The sequence below is a fragment of the Typopeltis vanoorti genome, chromosome 3 (assembly GCF_054136105.1).
Source record: "Typopeltis vanoorti isolate ZY-2024b chromosome 3, IOZ_Tvanoo_1.0, whole genome shotgun sequence".
Classification (NCBI taxonomy): Eukaryota; Metazoa; Arthropoda; class Arachnida; order Uropygi; family Thelyphonidae; genus Typopeltis; species Typopeltis vanoorti.
Window position 1 is genome coordinate 36,887,827 of NC_143551.1, and position 21,381 is coordinate 36,909,207.

Below are 21,381 nucleotides of genomic sequence, written 5' to 3' on the forward strand. Positions count from 1 at the left end.
AGCACAGTGATAAAAAACACTGACTAGGCATGCAGTCAGGAATACATATCCATACTTGAAGTAGAAAAAGCCATCAAAGGCTTGAAATGTGGAAAGGCAGCAGGAGTAGATGATATTCGACCAGAAATGCTGAAGTATGGTGGTATAAGTCTTACAGTGGCTGCACTGCATAGTACAGAAAGCCTGGACAGAGGGACGAATTTTGATATGATTGGAGTAGAGCTCTCATAGTACCCATATATAAAAAGGGAAATAAAACTGAATGTGAGAATTACAGAGGTATTTCCCTACTGAGTGTTCCTGGCAAGATCTATGCAAGTATACTTGAGAAACGGTTGAGAAGAATTGTGGAAGAAAAGCTTGGTGAAGAACAAGCTGGATTCAGGCCAAATAGAGGCTGTCAGGATCAGATCTTCACTTTACGACAAATAGTCAAGAAAGCATGGGAATATAACAAAGATCTGTATTTAAGTTTTGTGATTTGGAAACGGCATATGACAAGGTGCCAAGAGAGAAGCTATTCAATACGCTGCAGTTATATGGTGTCAATGGGGCATTATATCAAGCAATACTTAGTCTTTATTTGAGTTGTAAGTCAGCAATTAGAATTGAAGGAAGCACAGGAAGATGGTTTAATGTTAAATCTGGTGTGAGACAAGGATGTACATTATCCCCTCTGTTATTCATTATCTATATGGATCACATTATGAAGGAATGTGGTATTAAACCTGATATCAAAATTGGAGATGTTAATGTCAGCTCTTTGCTTTATGCGGATGATGTTATACTTCTAAATAAATCCGCTACAAGTCTGCAAGATTCTCTGACTAAATTGAATAGCTGTTGTAATAGATATGGTATGAAGGTCAGCAATAAAAAGACAATGAAAATAGGCAGAATCATTGAAAATGTCAGCTGTGTTGTGAATGGAGAACCTGTGGAACAAGTAAAACATTTCAGCTACTTAGGCACAATTTTTACTGAAGATGGTAAACTAAATGTAGAAATAGACAACAGAATCAGCAAAGCTGGTATCGTGGGAAGTCAATTGAATAAATTCATATGGAATAAGAAAGAAATTAGTCAGAACACTAAATTAGCTGTATACAAGACTGTGTTCAAACCAATTTTAACTTATGGATCTGAGAGCTGGGTCAGAAGTAAAACACTTGACCAAAGACTAGAGACTGCAGATATGAGAGTCATGAGAAAGATTAGAGGCATGAACAGATGGTATCAATGGCAATATCATATTAAAAATGAGGATATTAGGAAAGAACTTGACATTGTCAGCATCCAGGAATGCATTAGCAGAGCTAATCTCAGATGGTATGGTCACTTAAATAGAATGGGAGAGGAAAGATTAGCAAAACAAGTGTTCTCTGCCAGGTTGGCAGGAAAATGACCCAGAGGAAGACCAAGATATAGATGGATTGATACGGTACAAAGTGCCTTAGACGATAGAAATATAAGATCTGATAATGTTGGAGTCTTGACAAGTAACAGACTGATTTGGAGGAAAATTGTAGATAGGAAGTTAGTAATGATGTAATTTTTTCATGTAGTACTGTCATATCCTGTACACCCCTTGAGGGTACGTGGCAGGAATTTGATGATGATGATGATGAAAATTGTAGTAAAATGTTCAAAGCTTTTTTAGATATTGACACATATTCTTCTTTTATAGAAATCCAAAAGGCTTCAAGAGACAATTCCTTATGTTTAATCATCGATCCACGATCAGTGGATATAGCTGCCAGTTCTTCTTCTTCTGTTAATGTTAAACCAAAATCACTTGAAGTTTCCATAAATGGATTTCTAATCCAATCGTATGTTCAGTGTTAAGTGATGGAAAATAAGAACTCAATTTTTCTTCTAAACTTGTTAAATATTCAACTATTATTGGAAGTGTTTCATTTATGCAAGTGTTACTTACCAATGGAAACGTTTCCAAATTACCTTCAACAGCTTCTCTTTTCCAACTCTGTAGTTTTCTCAGAAACGCTTTCATTTTGTCAGTGGATGTGAGAATATTTTCTTCTTTCCCTTGCATGCTAGTATTCAAAATATTGAGCTGCTGAAATATATCGGCCAAATACTGTTAACCTGGCAATCCAAAATTCGCAACGAAAGAGGTTACAAAAATGTAATTGTTTCATCTCTTCAAAAAACGCAAGAAGTTCTTGCCATAGCTCGTGTACACGGGTAAGTACTTTCCCCCTTGACAGCCACCTCACCTCAGTGTGTAAAAGCAGCCATCTGTGTTGTGAATCCATATCGATACAAAGCTTTTCGAATAAACACGATTTGACAGGTCTTGTTTTAATAAAGTTTACCATCTGAACAACTTGATCTAAAACTTCTCTTAATTTTTCTCCCAATGTTTTTGCATTCAAGGCCTCCCTATGAAGAAAGCAGTGAGTTAGGATAACATTCTCATTTTGTTTTTTTTACAAAAGATGTAAGGCCCTTAACACAGTCTACCATGGAAGGGGGTTCCATCTGTACAAATGCCTACACACGACTTCCATGTTAACTGGTATTTATCAAGATAGCTATTCAAAATGTTAAAAACGTCCTCACCTTTTGTAGACACACTTAATTCTTTCCAAAAAAGAAACGGATTTACTATTTGATCTTCATTAATAAAACGGACGAATGCTAAGAGTTGCGCCTTGTTGGTAATGTCTGTTGACTCATCGACTTGCAATGCAAAATTTGAATACTGAAGTTTATTACTGCACACATTTGTCTCAATATCAGAAGACATTTCCTATAATATGCCTGTGAACTGTATCGTTGGATAGAGGTATCTTGCTTATTTTCATTGCTGCTTCATTTCCTAGCATTCTCATGACCATTTTTTTGCATGCAGACAAAATAAGTGACTCACCTAAAGTATGATCTTTCATATTTTTTGCTATCAGTTCTGAGACTTAATAAGAAGCGATTTGAGCTTTATCAGAAACAGTCATTATACTTTTAAAAGAATTTGCTGCTTTTGTTTGCTATTCAGACAATCTCTTGAAAAAACTTACAGATTTATCTTATAAATTAGAGTGTATAGTTTTAAAATGTTTACTCAATTTACTAGGAAGCAATGATTCATTTGCCATTTTATATCCACATACTAAACATAGTGGCAAAGGATGATCTTCACTTCTGGTCCAAGTGAAACCAAAGCTTATATAACTTTCATTATATTTGTGAGTAGGCCGCGATTTTGCTTTCTTACTTGTACTTAACTTTTGCTCACTTCGGGATTTTTGATTCTTCAATATCACGCTTCTTTTTGAGAAATCTATCCATTTTATTTGGGTGTATTTATCTGAAAATAAGTAACATGCACATAACATCCACTTCCAACACTTTTAAAATAAGTAATATACACAACAAGAATAAACCATATTCTTGTTCTCTTTGCAAGAAAAACCGCTGTTAATTAACATAATAATGATGTGTTGACAAAAAGAGCAGTATATCCATAATGAAAAGGTATAATAGAGTAACTATATTTATTTTTATATCTGGACACATATTTCTCTGGAATATCACAGGGTGCACCAAGAAATCTCCTAGGGCGCACCAGTGCGCCCTTTGAGAACCACTGATATAGATAATGAATAACAGAGGTGATAATGTACATCCTTGTCTGACACCAGATTTAACATTAAACCACCTTCCTGTACTTCCTTCAATTCTAACTGTTGACTTACAACTTAAATAAAGACTAAGTATTGCTTGATATAATGCTCCATTGACACCATATAACTGTAGCGTATTGAATAGCTTCTCCCTTGGCACCTTGTCATATGCCTTTTCTAGATCGACAAAACTTAAATACAAATCTGTGTCATATTCCCATGATTTTTCAACTATTTGTCGTAAAGTGAAGATCTGATCCTGACAGCCTCTATTTGGCCTGAATCCAGCATGTTCTTCACCAAGCTTTTCTTCCACAATCCTTCTCAACCGTTTCTCAAGTATGCTTGCATAAATCTTACCAGGCACACTCAGTAGGAAAATACCTCTGTAATTCTCACATTCAGTTTTATTTCCCTTTTTATATATGGGTACTATGAGAGCTCTACTCCAATCATCGGGAATTCGTCCCTCTGTCCAGGACTTCTGAACTATGCAGTGCAGCCACTGTAAGACTTTTATACCACCATACTTCAGCATTTCTGGTCAAATATCATCTACTCCTGCTGCCTTTCCACATTTCAAGCCTTTGATAGCTTTTTCTACTTCAAGTATGGATATGTATTCCTGACTGTATGCCTGTTGAGTGTTTTTTACCACTGTGCTGTCACTGCTTGTTTCATTTAGCAATTTTTCGAAATTACTAAATTTCGAAATTTTTCAGTGATTTTTATCACTGTGCTGTCATCACTGCTAGTTTCATTCAGCAATTTTTCGAAGTAATTACTCCATACTTCAAGGATATCTTTTTCTCCCGTTTTCATGTCAGCTTTATCATCTCCAAGTCCTTTTATAACACTCTTTCCTCCATTTCTAAGCTTCTTCAACAACCTCCAGAATATTTTGCCACCTTCTTGATATATATTTTCTATGTTCTTACCAAAGTCCTCCCATGACTTTTGTTTAGCCAGTTTTACACACTGTTTAGCTTTCGTACATTTGTCTCTGTATTCTCTAAGAGCACAAGCTGATTTATTTGCCAAGAACTTTTGATGTGCTTTCTTCTTTTCTTTCACTGCCTCTTTGACTTCCTGTGTCCACCATGGAGTTCTAATTTTTCTATCCTCGCAGACAACCTCACCACAAGCCTCGCTGAATCAATCAGGGTTTTCTTCAAGACTTGCCACTGAATCTCCAAGGTTTGGTTCTGTTCTCAAACTCTTTCATATTTTCTTCAATAATCTTTGTGTATTTTAGTCTACAGTTCACATCTGAGAGATGCTCAACTTTTATTCGCTTTAAAACTTTCTTACATGTTATTCTTTTCAATATGAAATTCAATTTTATCCTGCTCAAGACTAAATAGTGATCACTTCCAATTTCAAATCCTCTGTACACTCTGGTGTCCTGCACCAGGGTGAAAACATCACTATCATCAATAACATAGTCAATGAGACTTTTCTTATTCCTTGTTTCTTCTCTCCATGTGAATTTGTGCACATTATTATGTTGGAACATGGTGTTAGTAATAACTAGTCCATGTCCTGAGCAAAAATCCAACAAGTATTTGCCATTATTATTAGCGTTGCTCTTTTCTCCAAATTTTCCCAAAATGTTTTTGTAGGTCTGACAATCATTTCCTACTCAGCTATTTAGATCCCCAACAAGGACCAACTTTTCCATTTTCATTGAGTCAGTAGCTTTCTCTAGAGCCTCAAAAAAATTCCTCCACTTCTACCTTAGTAGAGCCTTCTGTGGGACCATAGGCACAAATAAGTCTCATTGTCCAGTTCCCCATTTTGATATTTGCCCACATCACTCTACTTGAGACTGCCTGCCATTCAAGAAGATTAGCCTCGTATATAGTTTGTTGAAGTTTGGAACGTTTTTTAGAGGTGCTGGTGATTCCATGAATAATCTTTCGTACTTGAACTCCCTGCGGCGTATTATTTTAGTTTTCTTCCAACGAATTCTATGGCGGGTATCTAAGGCATGGTCTGCCAGCCCAGAGTGGCTGTACTGTGAAACCGGATGTAGTCTTTGTGTTCTGAAATCCTGATATTCACTGTCCTGCCTGTTTGGCCAAAGTAGGACAATTTACAGCTGCAAGGGACCTGGTATACACCAGGTAGGTCTAGGGGGAGTGGTGATAGATTTAGTGTAATCTTTATTGTGGATGTATGGGATGGTGATAGATTTAATGTAATCTTTATTGTGGAGGGAGGGTTGTGGTTTACTGGTTTTAGTATTTTTTTGATTTTTTGGGGATTGTAGTCAAATAAGCCAAAGAAGTCAGGTCATATTTTTTGAGGGTATTGGTTATTTTCTCAGAGGTGCCCCGGATGTATGGGATGGTGATGGATTTAGTGTAATCTTTATTGTGGAGGGAGGGTTGTGGTTTACTGGTTTAATTATTTTTTTGATTTTTTGGGGGTTGTAGCCATTGGCTAAAAAAGTGTTGAGGATGTGGTTTAGTTCAGTGGTTAGGGCATCGTGATCAGAGCAGATTAATTTTGCCCTGTTGAATAGTGTTTTTATAACCCCATATTGTTGTGGGGGGATTGCTGGTGAATGTATCTGCCTGTATGGGTGGGTTTTCTATAAACAGAGAAAACTAAAGATCCATCAGGCTGGAGAGTGATTAGAGTGTCTTGGAAGGGGAGGGTGGTGTTTTCCTCTTTTTCTAAGGTGAACTGGACTCTGAGGTGTTGGTTGTTTAAGTGTGTTAGGAAGGAGTGGAGTGTATCTGAGCCATGTGGCCAAATAGCGAACACATCATCCACGTACCGAAGCCAAATAGTGGGTTTTTGTGGGGCAGAGTTTAAGGCTTTCTCTTCAAAGATCTCCATAAAGAAGTTGGCCAAGGGTAGGGAAAGTGGTGAACCCATGGATGTCCCCTCTATCTGTTTGTAGAATTTTTCTTGCCAAACGAAATAGCCTGAGTTCATTGTGAACTGAAATAGGGCTGGGATATCGGGAGGAAGCTTGGCTTGGATGAGGTCTAGGGTTTCCTTGAGTGGGACATTAGTGAATAGGGAGGAGACGTCAAAACTGACCATTATGTCATGTGTTGGAGTGAGAGGTTTTCTATACTGGCTTTAAAGTGGGCCGAGTTTTTTATGTGTGATGGTGTGTTGCCAGTATAGTGTGCGAGCGCTTTGGCTAAATGTTTGGCTAATTTGTATGTGGGGGAATCAATGCCATCCACTATGGGATGTAATGGCACATTTTGTTTATGTATTTTTGGAAGTCCATATAATCGGGGGGGGGGGGGGGTCTAGAGTTATAAGGTTTTAGTTTGTTATTGACTTCCACAGGCCAAGAAGTGACTTTCTTAAGGAGTCCGTGGAGAGTTCTATTCTGAGAGCTGCTAGGATTATATTCAATAGGGAGGTAGGTGGTACAGTCTAATACTAAATCATTAAGCTTACCTGTGTAGTCCTTTTTGGTCGAGAACCACAGTGGCGTTTCCATTTAACAACGCATATAACGCCGTTATATGCGTTGTTAATTCCTTAAGCCAATTACTAGTTATGTATTACCAACGTATAAGTCTTGCTACAAGAGTATAAAATGATTACAAAGTCTACAATCACTGATTACAGTTGACGATCAAATATGCATTATCCAGAACAAATAAACTAATGGCAGATTTAATATTATTATCCAGGAGTAGGGCAATATGCAATTTTTCTGATATCTGATTTTTACAACTGAGCACTTTCTTTTAAGGCATTCTAAGAATATGTTAAGCTTTCAATGAGAAGGGAATAATCTTCAAAGCAGATTGGCAGATGAAATCCTCATAAAAAAACAGTAAACAAAGATTGCCCATAACAGGAAGGAGTACTTGTTAATAAACCTCATATTGAATCATATGTGTGGAATTCTTCACACAGTTATTATGCTAAAATATCCATTTCTGGAGGAAACCTTAAAAAGAGAGGAATTTTCCAAATCAAAAGCTTATAGCGGTCTGAAATATATGTATTAATAGTAAAATATCTCCCTTTGCTGATGATTTAAAATGAGGTAGAATAGTACATTATCTTACTATTTCTTCAAAATGAACTTAATATACCAAAAGTAGACAGAGAAGTTGGGATTAAGTTTAATTTGGAGGAATGTACAGAGGATAACTGCAATGCTGAGAACATTACCATGTAAAGATGTCATGTTTCCTCTTCACAAAGCTTGATATGACCTCATCTAGTCTCCTGGTTACCAAAATGATGCAGATATAGTGGAGATGACACAAAGGAGAGTGTTAAAGATAATATTGGAACTGTGAAATGTAGATTATGAAGATTGAGAATTTGCAGACAGGAGAAAGAGGGGATAAGAGAGACCTAAAACTGCTGAAGGAGTTATACAGGATATCAGTAGATGACTTTCATTTTATGGAGATAGAGTGAGAGAAAAAGAAAGAGAAGATGAAAGGATCCATGAAAGTTGAGAAGAAATACAGTCAAGAAAGGGGTGAGAGTAAGATTTTTCTCTCATATAGTAGTATGTGATTAGAATGGCTTGCCATTAGAGGCGGTTAGTGCAAATAGCATGAATTAATTCATATGACAGGTAGTGTGAGTGATATGTGGCCTCCCTCGATGAGTCCCCAACACCCTGGAGGTCTCTGCAACAATCAGTTGCAGAATCTGTAGAATATTAGTATCATATGTGGGCAAGATATGAAGAAAAGAGAGAGAGAGAGAGGGAGAGAAGGAATATTATTTTCCAAACAACTGAGGGCTATAGTTCTTGGGAAACACTAAATGAACAAGAGAATGGACATAAATGGAAGGAATTAATATTATTATGTGATACTTCCATAGAATCCAAATACTAATGGGAAGCAAGTGGGGGGGGGGCGTATTTTACTGCATAATCCACCATCTACTACTCGCTGATATACTATGTAATCCACTATCCACACACATTATGTCTACTCCTACTAACAATATTTTTGGTCTGTTAACTGTATATGTTTTCTGGCTGGATTGTTTGCACATGCAAAATGAAAAACCCCGTTACAGCTGTATGAGACTGGCTAAATCACCTTCAACCGAAAAAGTTCCTTACAAAGATTCTTGTCGTGATGGGAATTGAACTTAGGTCTTTTTCAATATCAAAGGGTATATTGTCTCATCATTCTTTTAACCATTATTAGGGAGGCAATATTAGAATATGCTGATTTGGCAAATTTGTAGCTGGACTGTGAATTTATGTTAAGAAGCTGCCATTCATATTCTTATAAACATAGGTGAATCATTTCTAGGTGAAAGACAATTTTGGTTAAAATAATTTCTGATTAACAATGCAATTTAATAAATTTATACAGTTCAATTTCCAGCTAAGGAGCCCTTAATTTTAATTTAAACTATTAATTGTAATTAGCATAAAATTTAATTCCTTATTAAAAATTACAGTAATAAAGAATTTAATTATAAAATATTATTATAAAAATAATAACATTTTACTGATTATTCAATACTGCAAGAATAGCAATACTGGACATATCAAAAAAGGAAAAACAAAACAAAAACATAACTATACAGACTATCACTTCATTTAATGAAAAGAATGATGCTTTAATAGAAAGATTAAAAATAAGGCTGCAGAGGTCCAATTGAAACGATCATATAGTAATAAATCTGTGAACAGTTACTGCCAGCCTGGTTGGCCAAGTGGTTAGCATATCCGCTCTCCAGCCAAAAGGCTGTGGGTTCGAATCTCGCCGTGGGCATGGATGTTTGTGATTGTCCCTGAAAATACTAGTGGTGGTGGTCAAAAGTAGATGGCATTGGTGTAGATCAGGCGTGGCCAACTTCATTCTATACGAGGGCCAATATATGATGAGTGGTAGTGTAACGGGCCACACACTTTTAGACAGAACTTAAATAAAAATAAACTCTGCTTTTTTTTCAAGGCAATAGTTATATGTATTGAATTACTATATTTGTTAAATCATTTTACTACTGGGAGAACAATATAAAACACTTGATTGATTTAAATATAAGTTGTTAAATTAAATTTAATTACATATTTCTGTTTTTTTTTTACATGTAACACAACTTAATGAGAACACTGTGGGAGTTCATGTGCAGCAACAAGTTTATCAAAGTCGATTTTCAACAATGCTGATGATATTCGTAACAAATACTGAAGGTGGTCATTCCGTGTTGAGAATATAAATTGTTTCTGTCATAAGAAATAATGAATATAACTAGTATATCAATCAGAAAATCTGCAGTCGAAACTAATAGCTAAATTGATACATATAATTTAATATAGTTTTTATCCTGCCGCAGGCCACACAAAATCACGTTAAGGCCGCATGCGGCCCGTGAGCCTGCTGTTGGCCACCTATGGTGTAGATGATGAAGGTAGTTGTGGTTGGTGGAGATGGAATGTTGTAGAGTAGGTGCCTTCCCTCGATGAGTCTTTAGACTCCATGGAAGTGTTATGTAATAATAATAATTACTAGAATTGCAAACTTGATTTTGTGAATATTTATCACAAGTAAAGAAACGTTTTCATGCAACAATTGTCCACTCATTCTTGAATGGCTACTGCAACACAATATGAAAGACAAACTTGTAAAGTTTTTACTTGAAAAAATTACAGAAATGAATGCCAAAACTGCTGAAAAGGTTTTGTCACACATTTCTGTAGTTAACTAAACTGAGGTTTTTGACCATAAAATGATTTTGTCTGTTATATATATATTTTTTGTTAGCCCCAATGTGGCCCACAGATGCAGTAACTGGTACTGCAGCTTCAAGGGAGAAATATATATCCTTTATTTACTGTAACAACAAAAAACTCACATCTAAGAAATTCCTGAGGAATTCTTCCTTGTCTAAGCTGATGCCAGCCATGATCTCCACGTGGTAGATCCAAATCACATGCTAATTCCAAAATAGTAATACCTAAACTGGAATTAAAAATAAATAAATAAAGCTGTAAAGATAGCAGACAGAGAATGAAAAATATGCAGAAGGAAAAAATAAAATCTTTTAAAAAAGTAAAATTATAATTGAATTATATTGAAATTATAATTGAATTCTTTGAAAAAAAACTTTTTCTTCTAAACAGAAAGGTTTATCTAATTTCTATTTGAGAGAAGACAACTCAGTTCCAAAATTGGAGTTCTTTTCTTACGCAAAATGATGTTATAACTAAACCTTTCTCAAACTCCAATATTTGAGCTTTATTCAGTGTTAAGGACTTAAAAATTAGAGTAAGCAATCCAAATAAAGCTATCCATAAGGAAAATGAAATTCAGAGTTGTTCATGCAACAGGAAGGGAGATTTAAAAATGGGATTCTTTAAAAGACTATAAAAAGTTTTTTTTAACACTCATTAACTGTTAAATTACAAGTTAAAAACATTAATTTCGTTAATGTTTTTAAGGATGTGTTTGACAGCAAAGAATTCATAAGGAGAGAAATGGCAGCTGAATTTTTTTAAGTAGGCTATGAATTATGAGTGGAGCTTTATTAATTTACTGCATCTGCTTAATAATTGGAAACACGTGGCAATGGTATCCACTGAGTTGATATAAAACATATTTTTTTTTTTTAATATCGACTTCACACAAACATATAACATAAGAGAAATGGTAACATCAAAATGTATTCCAAATTGCATCACATTCTTATATACTACTGTGAGAAGCTTAAGCATGGAAAGATATCAAGCCATATAATGCATGGATTTCTGAAATGAGGCAAGGATGAATGATGTTTACTGAAGTGTATAATGGTAATTATAATGTTATGAGAAGAGAAAACAGGAGCAGTCATTTTACTGCTGATCAGAGAAACTTATTGGACTATGATCAATACTCCTGAAAGAGGAGTTCAGGACAGTGTGGTGCTTAATAAGCATGGAGCCTATGAAGTTAAAGGTGGGAATAATGTTACCATAGTGGGGAAGTAATAATCATATTGTGAGTTGGTTACTTAATGAAATAAGAAAAGTAAATATTATTAATAGGCGATTTTCCTATGGAAGATGTTGGCTAGGTTGAGCTTTCAGAGGTGAACTATAGACTCAAATATACAAACATTATAGAAGAAAGAACAAATATCATTGAAGAAAAAAATGAAAGAATTTGAAAACAAGAACCAAACCTTGGAGATTCAATCATGAAGAAAACATTGATTGATTCAGCCAGAAAGGCATGTGGTGAGGTTGTCTATAAGGATAGAAAAATCAAAACTCCATGTTGGATTCAATAAGCTAAAGATGCAGTCAAGGAAAAGAAGACAGCATGTGGAAAGTTCCTGAGAAGTGAGTCAACTTGTGCTCTTAGAGAATAGAAAGAAAAATGTAATAAAGCAAAGCACTTTGTAAAATTAGCTAAACTGAAGTAAACACTTTGATAAGAACATAGAAAATAAGTATCAGGAAAGTGGCTAAATATTCTGGAAGCCATAGAAGAAGAAGATGATGATGATTAGAAATGGAGGAAAAAGGACTGTAAAAGGAATAAGAGATGATAAAGGTAACATAAAAACTGAAGATAAAGATATTCTAGAATTCTGGACTAATCACTTTAAAAGACTGCTAAATGAAATAAGTATTGTCAGCCACAGTGGTAGAAAACTCCCAATAGGAATGCATTCAGGAATACATATCCATACTTGAAGCAGAAAAATCCATCAAAAACCTGAAAGGTGGAAAGGCAGCTGGAGTAGATGATATTCAGCCAGGTCAAATTTGGAAGTATAACAATTTTACAGTGGCTGCACTGCATAATTCAGAAAGCATGGTCACAGGGTTGAATTCCAGATGACTAGAGAGAGAGCTCATATACCCATCTATAAAAAGGGAAATAAAATTGAATGAGAATTACAGAGATATTTCCATACTGAGTCTTTCTGGAAAGATTTATGCAAGTATACTTGAGAAATAGCTATGAAAAATTGTGAAATGGGAAGCTTAGTGAAGAACAAGCTAGATTTAGGCTAAAGATAGATCAAATTTTCACTTTAAGACATAGTTGAGAAATTTTGGGGATATAACAAGGATTTGTATTTAAGTTCTGCACATCTGGAAAAAAGAACATGACAAGGTACTTTTGAAGGAAAAATCTTCAAAATACGACATTTATATGGTGTAAATGGGACATTATATTGAGCAATACATAGTCTCTATTTAAGCTGTAAATCAGGGTCCACGGACAATTCATTGCAGGGAAAATTCGCTGAAAGTATTATTTGCTAGAAAATTGAAGTCAGTTTGGTTTAACATGTGTTATGTAGAGCTGTGATATTTGATAATAAATAGTATCTGAGAGATACTGCAAATTCTGATGTCAGTATAGTATTGGTTTAGTTTTTTTTTTATTTACAGTTGAAAATGGCTGGAAAAATATATCGACAGGATGATCCATCAGATGTTGAAGAGATTCAGCGAATGTTACTTGAGTCTGATGATGAGAATGATAGAGTCGAATGCGAAAGTGATATTTGATAGTAAATTGTATCTGAGAGATACCCAAACTCCGATGTCAGAATAGTATTGGTTTAGTTGTTGTTTTTTTATTTGTTTCTTTTTTTCAATAATTTCTAGATTGTAAGTGAAAATAAATAAACCGCCATGTATTATGTTTGTAGTGTTTTTTTTTTTAAAAAGTTTTATCGCATTTCAGCACATGCTAGTAATGAATGTATCTCTCGGATACATGCGACCTAAGCTGCAATTTTTTCAACTGTGACCTCTGCAGGGTTAACCTCCCAACGACGGCTGGGACATATATGTCCAGCAAATCCTGAATACGAGTCAGACCACCTGTTGAAAAAACATGGATATCAAGTGCATTTGACTGTCATATCCATAAGAAGTTGCGATAATCCTTCATGTTGATGAGAACACTTAACCAGATTACCTCACGTGTAGCTATGTTCAGTTACCTATTGCCAGAAGCACAGTTGCTTGCCATTTGCTCGGTAACTGGAATCAATTATAGTTTTGAATGGCAGTGCAAATAAGATTTTTGATTTTTTAACAACCTGTGACATAATGATTAGAAATATATACACGTTTGCACAAGAATAATGTTTAATTTGCCAAATATTTCGGTCTGAATATTACAGACCATCTTCAGTAGATACATAGGAATAGTTTTAAAAAAAAGTGGAATACGAACAATTGATCGTTCTATGTGTGAATGATCAATTGTTTGTATTCCACTTTGTTTTTTAAAACTATTCCTATGTATCCACTGAAGATGGTCTGTAATATTCAGACCGAAATATTTGGCAAATTAAACATTATTCTTGTGCAAAAGTGTATATATTTCTAGTGCAAATAAGAGATCCTTTCATATTTCTTCACTTAAGATTGTATCACTCTGGAGAACAATGCCAGGATCTTTTTTTTTTTTTTTGTTAATTATCTTAGTCACCAATACATTTTATTCTCCCATAACTTGATTCAAGATAATTATTTTTGACAAACAATTATTTTATAAATTCATAAAAATCTGAATCTTAAAATAAATACAGCCTCCATCTGTTACAAATTGTTTCCTTTATTTTTTATTCATAATTTTGTTAGAAAATTAGTTCACAGATTGTGTGAAAGTTCCTTTTACGATATTACCTTATAGATAATCATATGTAAATCTTGAATCATATCACATAATGTATAATATTTATAACGTAATCTGTAGTTCTTTGCACTTCAACTTTCTTGTTTTCCTGGGATCGCTCATTACATATTGAAATGAATGACTATTATGAAGTAAACTGTTATGTACATATTTTCTGCTGATTTTGATATTATGTGGCAATTTTGAAGTAGCAATACTTTCCCTACAGTTTATCATTCAGAACATGTATAGGTGCATGTATAAAATGAAATTTTATTTCTAAAATTTTTATAATAGAATTAAAATTGTATTTTGTCTTTGATGGCTCACCCACCCCCCTTTCCAAACTATCACACACACACAAATACTGCTAGGTAACATGTGTGCACCTTCTTTTTATTTAAATTCGTTATTTTTCCAAAGTAATTGTATCTCACCTACAGAACCTGTATAAGAAAGAATGTGAATAATTTTATATGCAAATTTAAAAAAAAAAGTGTTCGGCCGGTGAAAGATGTCACATGACAGTTCTGAGTGTAATTGACTACTCTGACGACATAGCAGTCTTCAGTTGTTAGGTTCCCAGTGTTTTGCATGATCAACTGTTTGTGAATCAGTTGGATTCATGATCCACAAAAAATTGAAGAACAGCATAATAGAATTTGACAGTATATCCGATCGAATAACAAGTATTGTTGTTCAAATCTCAAAAATATAAACTCTTAAGATTATCCAAGTCCACACACCAACAATAAGTCATACTGATGAAGAGATTGAAGCCTTCTATCATTATGTATGCCAACTTTACAATAAAGGAAAACATCATTTCAGAATTGTAATGGGAGACTTTGGTGCTAGAATTGGTGTACAACAATAGAATTGGTATACAACAACAGATGAAAGCTCAATGGGAAATTTTGGATATGGGATGAAAGATGATAGAGGAGCAAGCTTAATAGAATTTGCAGAAAAAGAAAACCTGTACATCATGAATTCGTTTTTCAAGAAAAAAAACACACAGGAAGTAGACACGGAAAAGTCCAAATGGCAAAACTAGTGAAATTGATTTTATATCCTCAGCAATAAGAAAAACATCATTCAAGACCTCTGTTATAAACACCTTAACATTGGAAGTGACCATCATATGGTACGTGGTAAGATTCAAATAAACTGCCAAAAAGAAAGAAGAAAAATGTTTCAAAGATCAAAGCAAAACATAAAAAACTCAAAAGATATAATCCAACATGAACTAAACAATAAATTTAAAAATCTTGTTATAGATGACAATGCCGATCCATGAGAAAGTAATTACATTATTACCCAAAACCTTTTAGAATGATCGCTTGAAATAGCTGGTACCACAGAACAGAAACAAGACAAAATTTCTGAAGAAACAAAACAGCTTATGAAGAAACGAAGAGAAATGAAACAATCAAATAACCTACAGAATAAAATTGAATACACTGAATTGATCAGAAAATGTATCACAGAAGAATTTAAAAATTCAATTGCAAATTCATATGACAAACAATTGAAAACAATCATAGCCTCAAAAAAGCCAAACAGCAATTGATGAACAGCAATAAACGGATGGTTGCAGTCAAACTGCAAGATAAGACCATAACCAGAGATAGATATGCTATTGAAAAATAATTGAAGAATTTTACTCAGTATTATATCAGGATGATAAATTAAATGAAGAAGAAGACAACTATGAAATAGTTGAAGTACCACATGATTCTACCAGAAGAAGTTATGTGGAGCATCCAAAGCTTGCAAAATGGAAAAGCTGCAGGTGAGGATGGAGTTATAGCTGGACTTCAAAAAGCAGGTGGAGAAATGATTTACAAACTCTTAGCACAACTATTTACTATATGCCTGAAGAAAAATGATGTACCAAGAACATGGAAGAAGGCTACCCTAATTCTACTACATAAAAAAAAAGGTGAGGTAGAAGACTTGGCGAACTACCAACCCATCAATCTACTATCAGTGGTTTACAAAGTGTTTATAAAAGTCTTAGCTCATAGGCTTTGTACGAATCTGGACCTAGCACAACCAAAATAACAGGCAGGCTTTCAAAGTGGCTTTAGTCCAATGGATCATATTCAAGTTGTACAACAGATTATTGAATGGTGTAATGAATATCAGTTACCATTATGTCTTGGTTTTATTGATTATGAGAAAGCTCTTGATTCAGTAAAAACTTGTGCAATACTTAAAGCATTATGAAACCAACAAGTGGAGGAGACATACGTCAGGACCATCAAATCAGCATACACTAATGCCACAGCAGCAATTCATTTCAATGGAAAAATCTCTACTGTGGAAATAGAGAGAGATATAAGACAGTGTGACACAATATCTCCAAAATTATTCCCAGTGTGCCTAGAAGAAATATTCAAACTTCTTAATTAGGAAAGAAAAGGTCTGAAGATAAATGGAAGATATTTAAACCATTTACGCTTTGCAGATAACATAGTTATCTTTACTTCAACTGCTCATGAATTACAGACTCATATCCAAGAACTCCAAATTGCTAGCAAAACAGCTGGACTAAAGATAAACCTAGAGAAGACCCAAGTTCAAACAGAAATAATAAAAATCAATAATGATGAAATTAAGCAAGTAGATCATTACATATACTTAGGACAACAGATATCAATGGAACAAAATTAAAAGACACATGATGCTTGGGTGGAAAGCATTTGGAAAATTACATTCAATATTCAAAAGCCAACTACCATTATTGAAAAGAAAAGTCTTCAACCAATGTATTCTTCCTACATTGATATTTGGCTGTGAAACATGGACACTAAATGCAAAGGAAATTCAAAAATTAAGAACAACACAATTTAGTATGGAAAGAAGTATGCTTAGTATTATCACAAGACTAGATCACACAAGGAATACGTGGATATGAAATCAAACCAAAGTGTCTGACGTCATAGGAAGAGTGAAACATCTGAACTGGGAATGGACTGGGCATATTGCTTGAAAACAAGATCAATGATGGACAAAAGAAGTGCTGGATTGGATTCCACGAGAGGAAAAACGATGACAATGCCAACCTAAATCATGGTGGATTGATGATATCAGATTTGCAGGAGTGACATGGACAGACAGTTTTGGAGTAATCTTGGAAAGACCTTCATCCAGCAGTGGATCGACAATGGCGGCTGCTGCTACTGATGATATATAACATACTCTGCCAATGGACAAGGAAGCAACGTCAAATCCATCTTGGTAAATAAGCAAAACTACTTTATTAGAGAGAGAGAGAGTACCTTTTTTTATGTGACAGCCACCCACGAAAGGTAGTAAATCCACAGCACATTATTTCTGCATACGCCAGCAACCCTGCTCCAGAGACCAAACATGGAGCTCTTCGAGCCATTTCAGGCTGCCAGTGGCCGCACTATGGAAAATGAAATTCATTTCCCACCAAGACAATCACAAACATCCATGCCCACAGCAGAACTTGAGCCTGAAGCCTGTTGGTTGGAAAGTGGACACACTGGCCACTCAACCAACAAGGTCAGCCATAATATATAAATATTTCACTTAAATAAAAGAACCAATAGGCTTCACTTTGGTAATGTAACATTATTTAAATTAAGGGGATATTAAATCCCATATTATTTCAAAGCCAAATAAGAAACTCGAAGATCGGAATCAAAGAGTTTCATGCCGAATATAGTAAACTATAAAAGTTTTGGCGGATTGTAGCGTAAGCTAAAGCGCGTAGTTCAACACTGGGGCAACGCGTTGCAAAAGTGGGTAAAGTTCTGATCACTATTCATAGTATTACCCATAATGTAAAACACATCTCCTAGGAGATGTATGATGTTATACATTATGGTGGAAGGTCACTACCCAGACCGGTTTAAACCTTTATTGCGGTCTCCTCAGTGAGTAGGTAGACTAGGTAATACTGACGTTATTAGCGAAAAGAACCTATGTACTTTGCTATATGAGTTGTCAAAAAGGTGCACCCATAAATTACTTAAATAAAAGAGCCAATAGGCTTCACTTCGGCGATGTAACATTATTTAAATTAAGGGGATATTAAATCCCACATTATTTTAAAGCTGAATAAAAAACTCAAAGATCGGAATCAAAGAGTTTCATGCCGAATATAGTAAACTATACTATAATTGAACTACGTGCTTTAGCTTAAGCTACAATCCGTCGAAACTTTTATAGTTTACTATATTCGGCATGAAACTCTTTGATTCTGATCTTTGAGTTTCTTATTCGGCTTTGAAATAATGTGGGATTTAATATCTCCTTAATTTAAATAATGTTACATTGCAGAAGTGAAGCCTATTGGGTCTTTTATTTAAGTAATTTATGAGTACACTTTTTTTGACAACTCGTATAGCAAAGTACATAAGTTCTTTTCGCTATAACGTCAGTATTACCTGGTCTACCTACTCACTGATGAGACCTCAATAAAGGTTGAAACCGGTCTGGGTAGTGACCTTCCACCATAACATATAACATCATACATCTTCTAGGAGATGTGTTTTACATTATGGGTAATACTAAGAATAGTGAAAACCAAAAATCAGAACTTTACCCACCTTTGCAACGAGTTGCCCAAGTGTTGAACTACGTGCTTTAGCTTATGCTACAATCCGCCGAAACTTTTATAGTTTACTATATTCGGCATGAAACTCTTTGATTCTGATCTTTGAGTTTCTTATTAGGCTTTGAATTAATGTGGGATTTAATATCCTCTTAAATTAAATAAATAGTTTGTATTATGCAGTATTTATAATTATTAGAAAAAATCAAATCAATTAACACCTTTTATTCCCTTATAGGGAGTAGATGAGGCCATTTTAGTCCTATCTAACTTTTGGAGACTGAGTGGGCAGTTCAATCTCCACTGGTAGCTAATCAGAGATAGCTGACCCAAGACAATCACTAATTATAAGTGGCATCTTTGGCTACAGACAACTGTAATTTTTATTATTATTATTAAATTTTTGTGTAAATGTTCATCAATGACATTCAGACATGTCTGGCTGAAGGTTTGCCCAAGACTTTCTAATTTTATAATTTAGGTCTCCCAGAAACATTCTGCTTTTCTTAGTTGCTCTTTCTAATGAGTAACATAATTCCATTGCTTCATGATTATTAGCATATTCAAAGGGGACCATAAGTCCTATTTTCTGAAATTGTTGACATCTCTCTACTTGAAAGTTCATTCATTCAAAAGGTATCTTTATATTGAGCAAAAACTATATCCCTTTCCTGCCCCGTATCCTTTTGTCTTAAACAAATCATTATAGGTTATTAGAAAGATATCACCTTGTTTGGTCTTCTATGCAACATCCATTATGTCAATAATGGATTTTATAGTTCCTACTTCCTCTTTTATAATAATCATTTGTATATCAATAATGCTTTCTTTCAGGTCCATTCAAGTTGAGATTTCTCAGTACTTGCTTCAAACTATTTCCTCATGATTTCTGACAAAACAACTTGCATGCTAGTTAACCCGGACATGTGTACCAGCTATTCTGAGTATGCTGCACCATCATAGTGTAAATTTAGGTAAGGAGTGAACTAAGTCCAAACTACCAATTTCCAGTCACTACTGATTTCTTCAGTATCTGGACTGATAGACATTCACTAATGAGGAAACTAAAAGAGGATGAAGGTTAGAAAATGGAAACAGAAGTCTGTTTTTCCACATTCCTTAATGGAGAAGTGGAAGTTATCTCCTATTTTATAGTTTCTGATTCTTACGCAACTTTCTTTGTATTAATATCTTTCTCGATCAATAATGCTTTCTTTCAGGTCCATTCAAGTTGAGATTTCTTGGTACTTGCTTTTCACCATTTCCTCATAATTTCTGACAAAACCACTTGCATGTTGGTTAACCCAGACACATCTGCCAGCTATTTTGAGTATGGTGCACCACCATAGTGTAAATTTAGGTTAGGAGATGAACTAAGTCCAAAACTGCCAATTTCCAGTCACTACTGATTTCTTCAGTATCTGGATTAAGATAGATAAGGAAACTAAAAGACGATGAAGGTTAGACAATGGAAACAGAAGTCTGGTTTTCCACATTCCTTAATGGAGAAGTGGAAGTTATCTCCTAGTTTACAGTTTCCGATTCTTATGCAACTTAATTTGGTATTTACCACAAAGCATACCTGAAAATATCAGCTGCTTTAGAAAACCTTCCTTCCATTAATTCTGGTGCTAAATATTTTGGATCCCCTTCTTGTGCATCTGATAAATCTCCCTATAATTAAAATTAATTATATAATTATTAAAATTCAGAATATACTTGTTAAGCTATGATTTTATGGTAATTTTAATTTGGAGTAACCCTGCATGAAAAACTATTAAGTACTTAAACATGACCATATTTTGAGATTGTAATTTTTTTTTTTTTCATTAGATTCAGGTGACAGTACTTGAATTCAGATCTAATTTCACTTGTTTTGTTTTTGTTGTTGTTTTAATGAACTAATAGGTTTTCTAGACATTTAATAGAGACATGTATGTTAGATATAGTATAAACTTTTAAATAATGACTTCAAACATGTAAGAGAAAACTAAATAGAATTTATTACTCACATATTTTGCTCAATAGATCATGGGCTTCATTCAGGGAGAAAGCAGAAGAATTGGTAACATTTAAATTATGAATATAAGAACAATCTGTACTACTGTACAGCTGCAACCAAGACACATGATATCATACATATGCTGCATGATTCATTCTTGTATTCATAATTGAAAGGTTGTTACCAATTTTTTCTGTCTTCTTCCTGAATGAAGTTCATGACATATTGAGCAAAATATATAGGAGTAATAAATTCTATTTAGTTTTCTCTCACATGTGTGAAGCTGTTCTTTAAAACATTATACTAATAGGTTTTCAACCATAATGCAAATAGTCTTCAGACTATTAACAAAAAATTGATCTTCTTTAATTTAATGACACCAGAGCACTACACTGAACACTGCATTTTGCATTTACAAATACGACATAATTGACGGAGCAGAAGTGTATCTTAGTCTATGGATAGTATATAGTATGGATATCTTAGTCTTGCTGGCCTGGTTGGCCGAGTGGTTAGCATATCCGCTTTCCAGCCAAAAGGCTGCGG

The 21,381-nt window shown here is 34.5% G+C and overlaps 1 protein-coding gene across 3 annotated transcripts in view; it reads right to left on the reverse strand.

Moving 5' to 3' along the window:
- LOC150108050 (membrane-associated tyrosine- and threonine-specific cdc2-inhibitory kinase-like) overlaps positions 1-21,381 on the reverse strand; it is a 187,397-nt gene that overhangs the window by 83,311 nt on the left and 82,705 nt on the right. For all 3 annotated transcript variants that reach the window (XM_090415547.1, XM_090415546.1, XM_090415548.1), the window contains 2 exons: positions 20,416-20,507; positions 10,470-10,576 (listed from right to left, as the gene is read on the reverse strand). In XM_090415547.1, the coding sequence (XP_090271673.1) occupies positions 10,470-10,576; positions 20,416-20,507 (199 nt within the window). The remainder of the gene's footprint in view (positions 1-10,469; positions 10,577-20,415; positions 20,508-21,381) is intronic.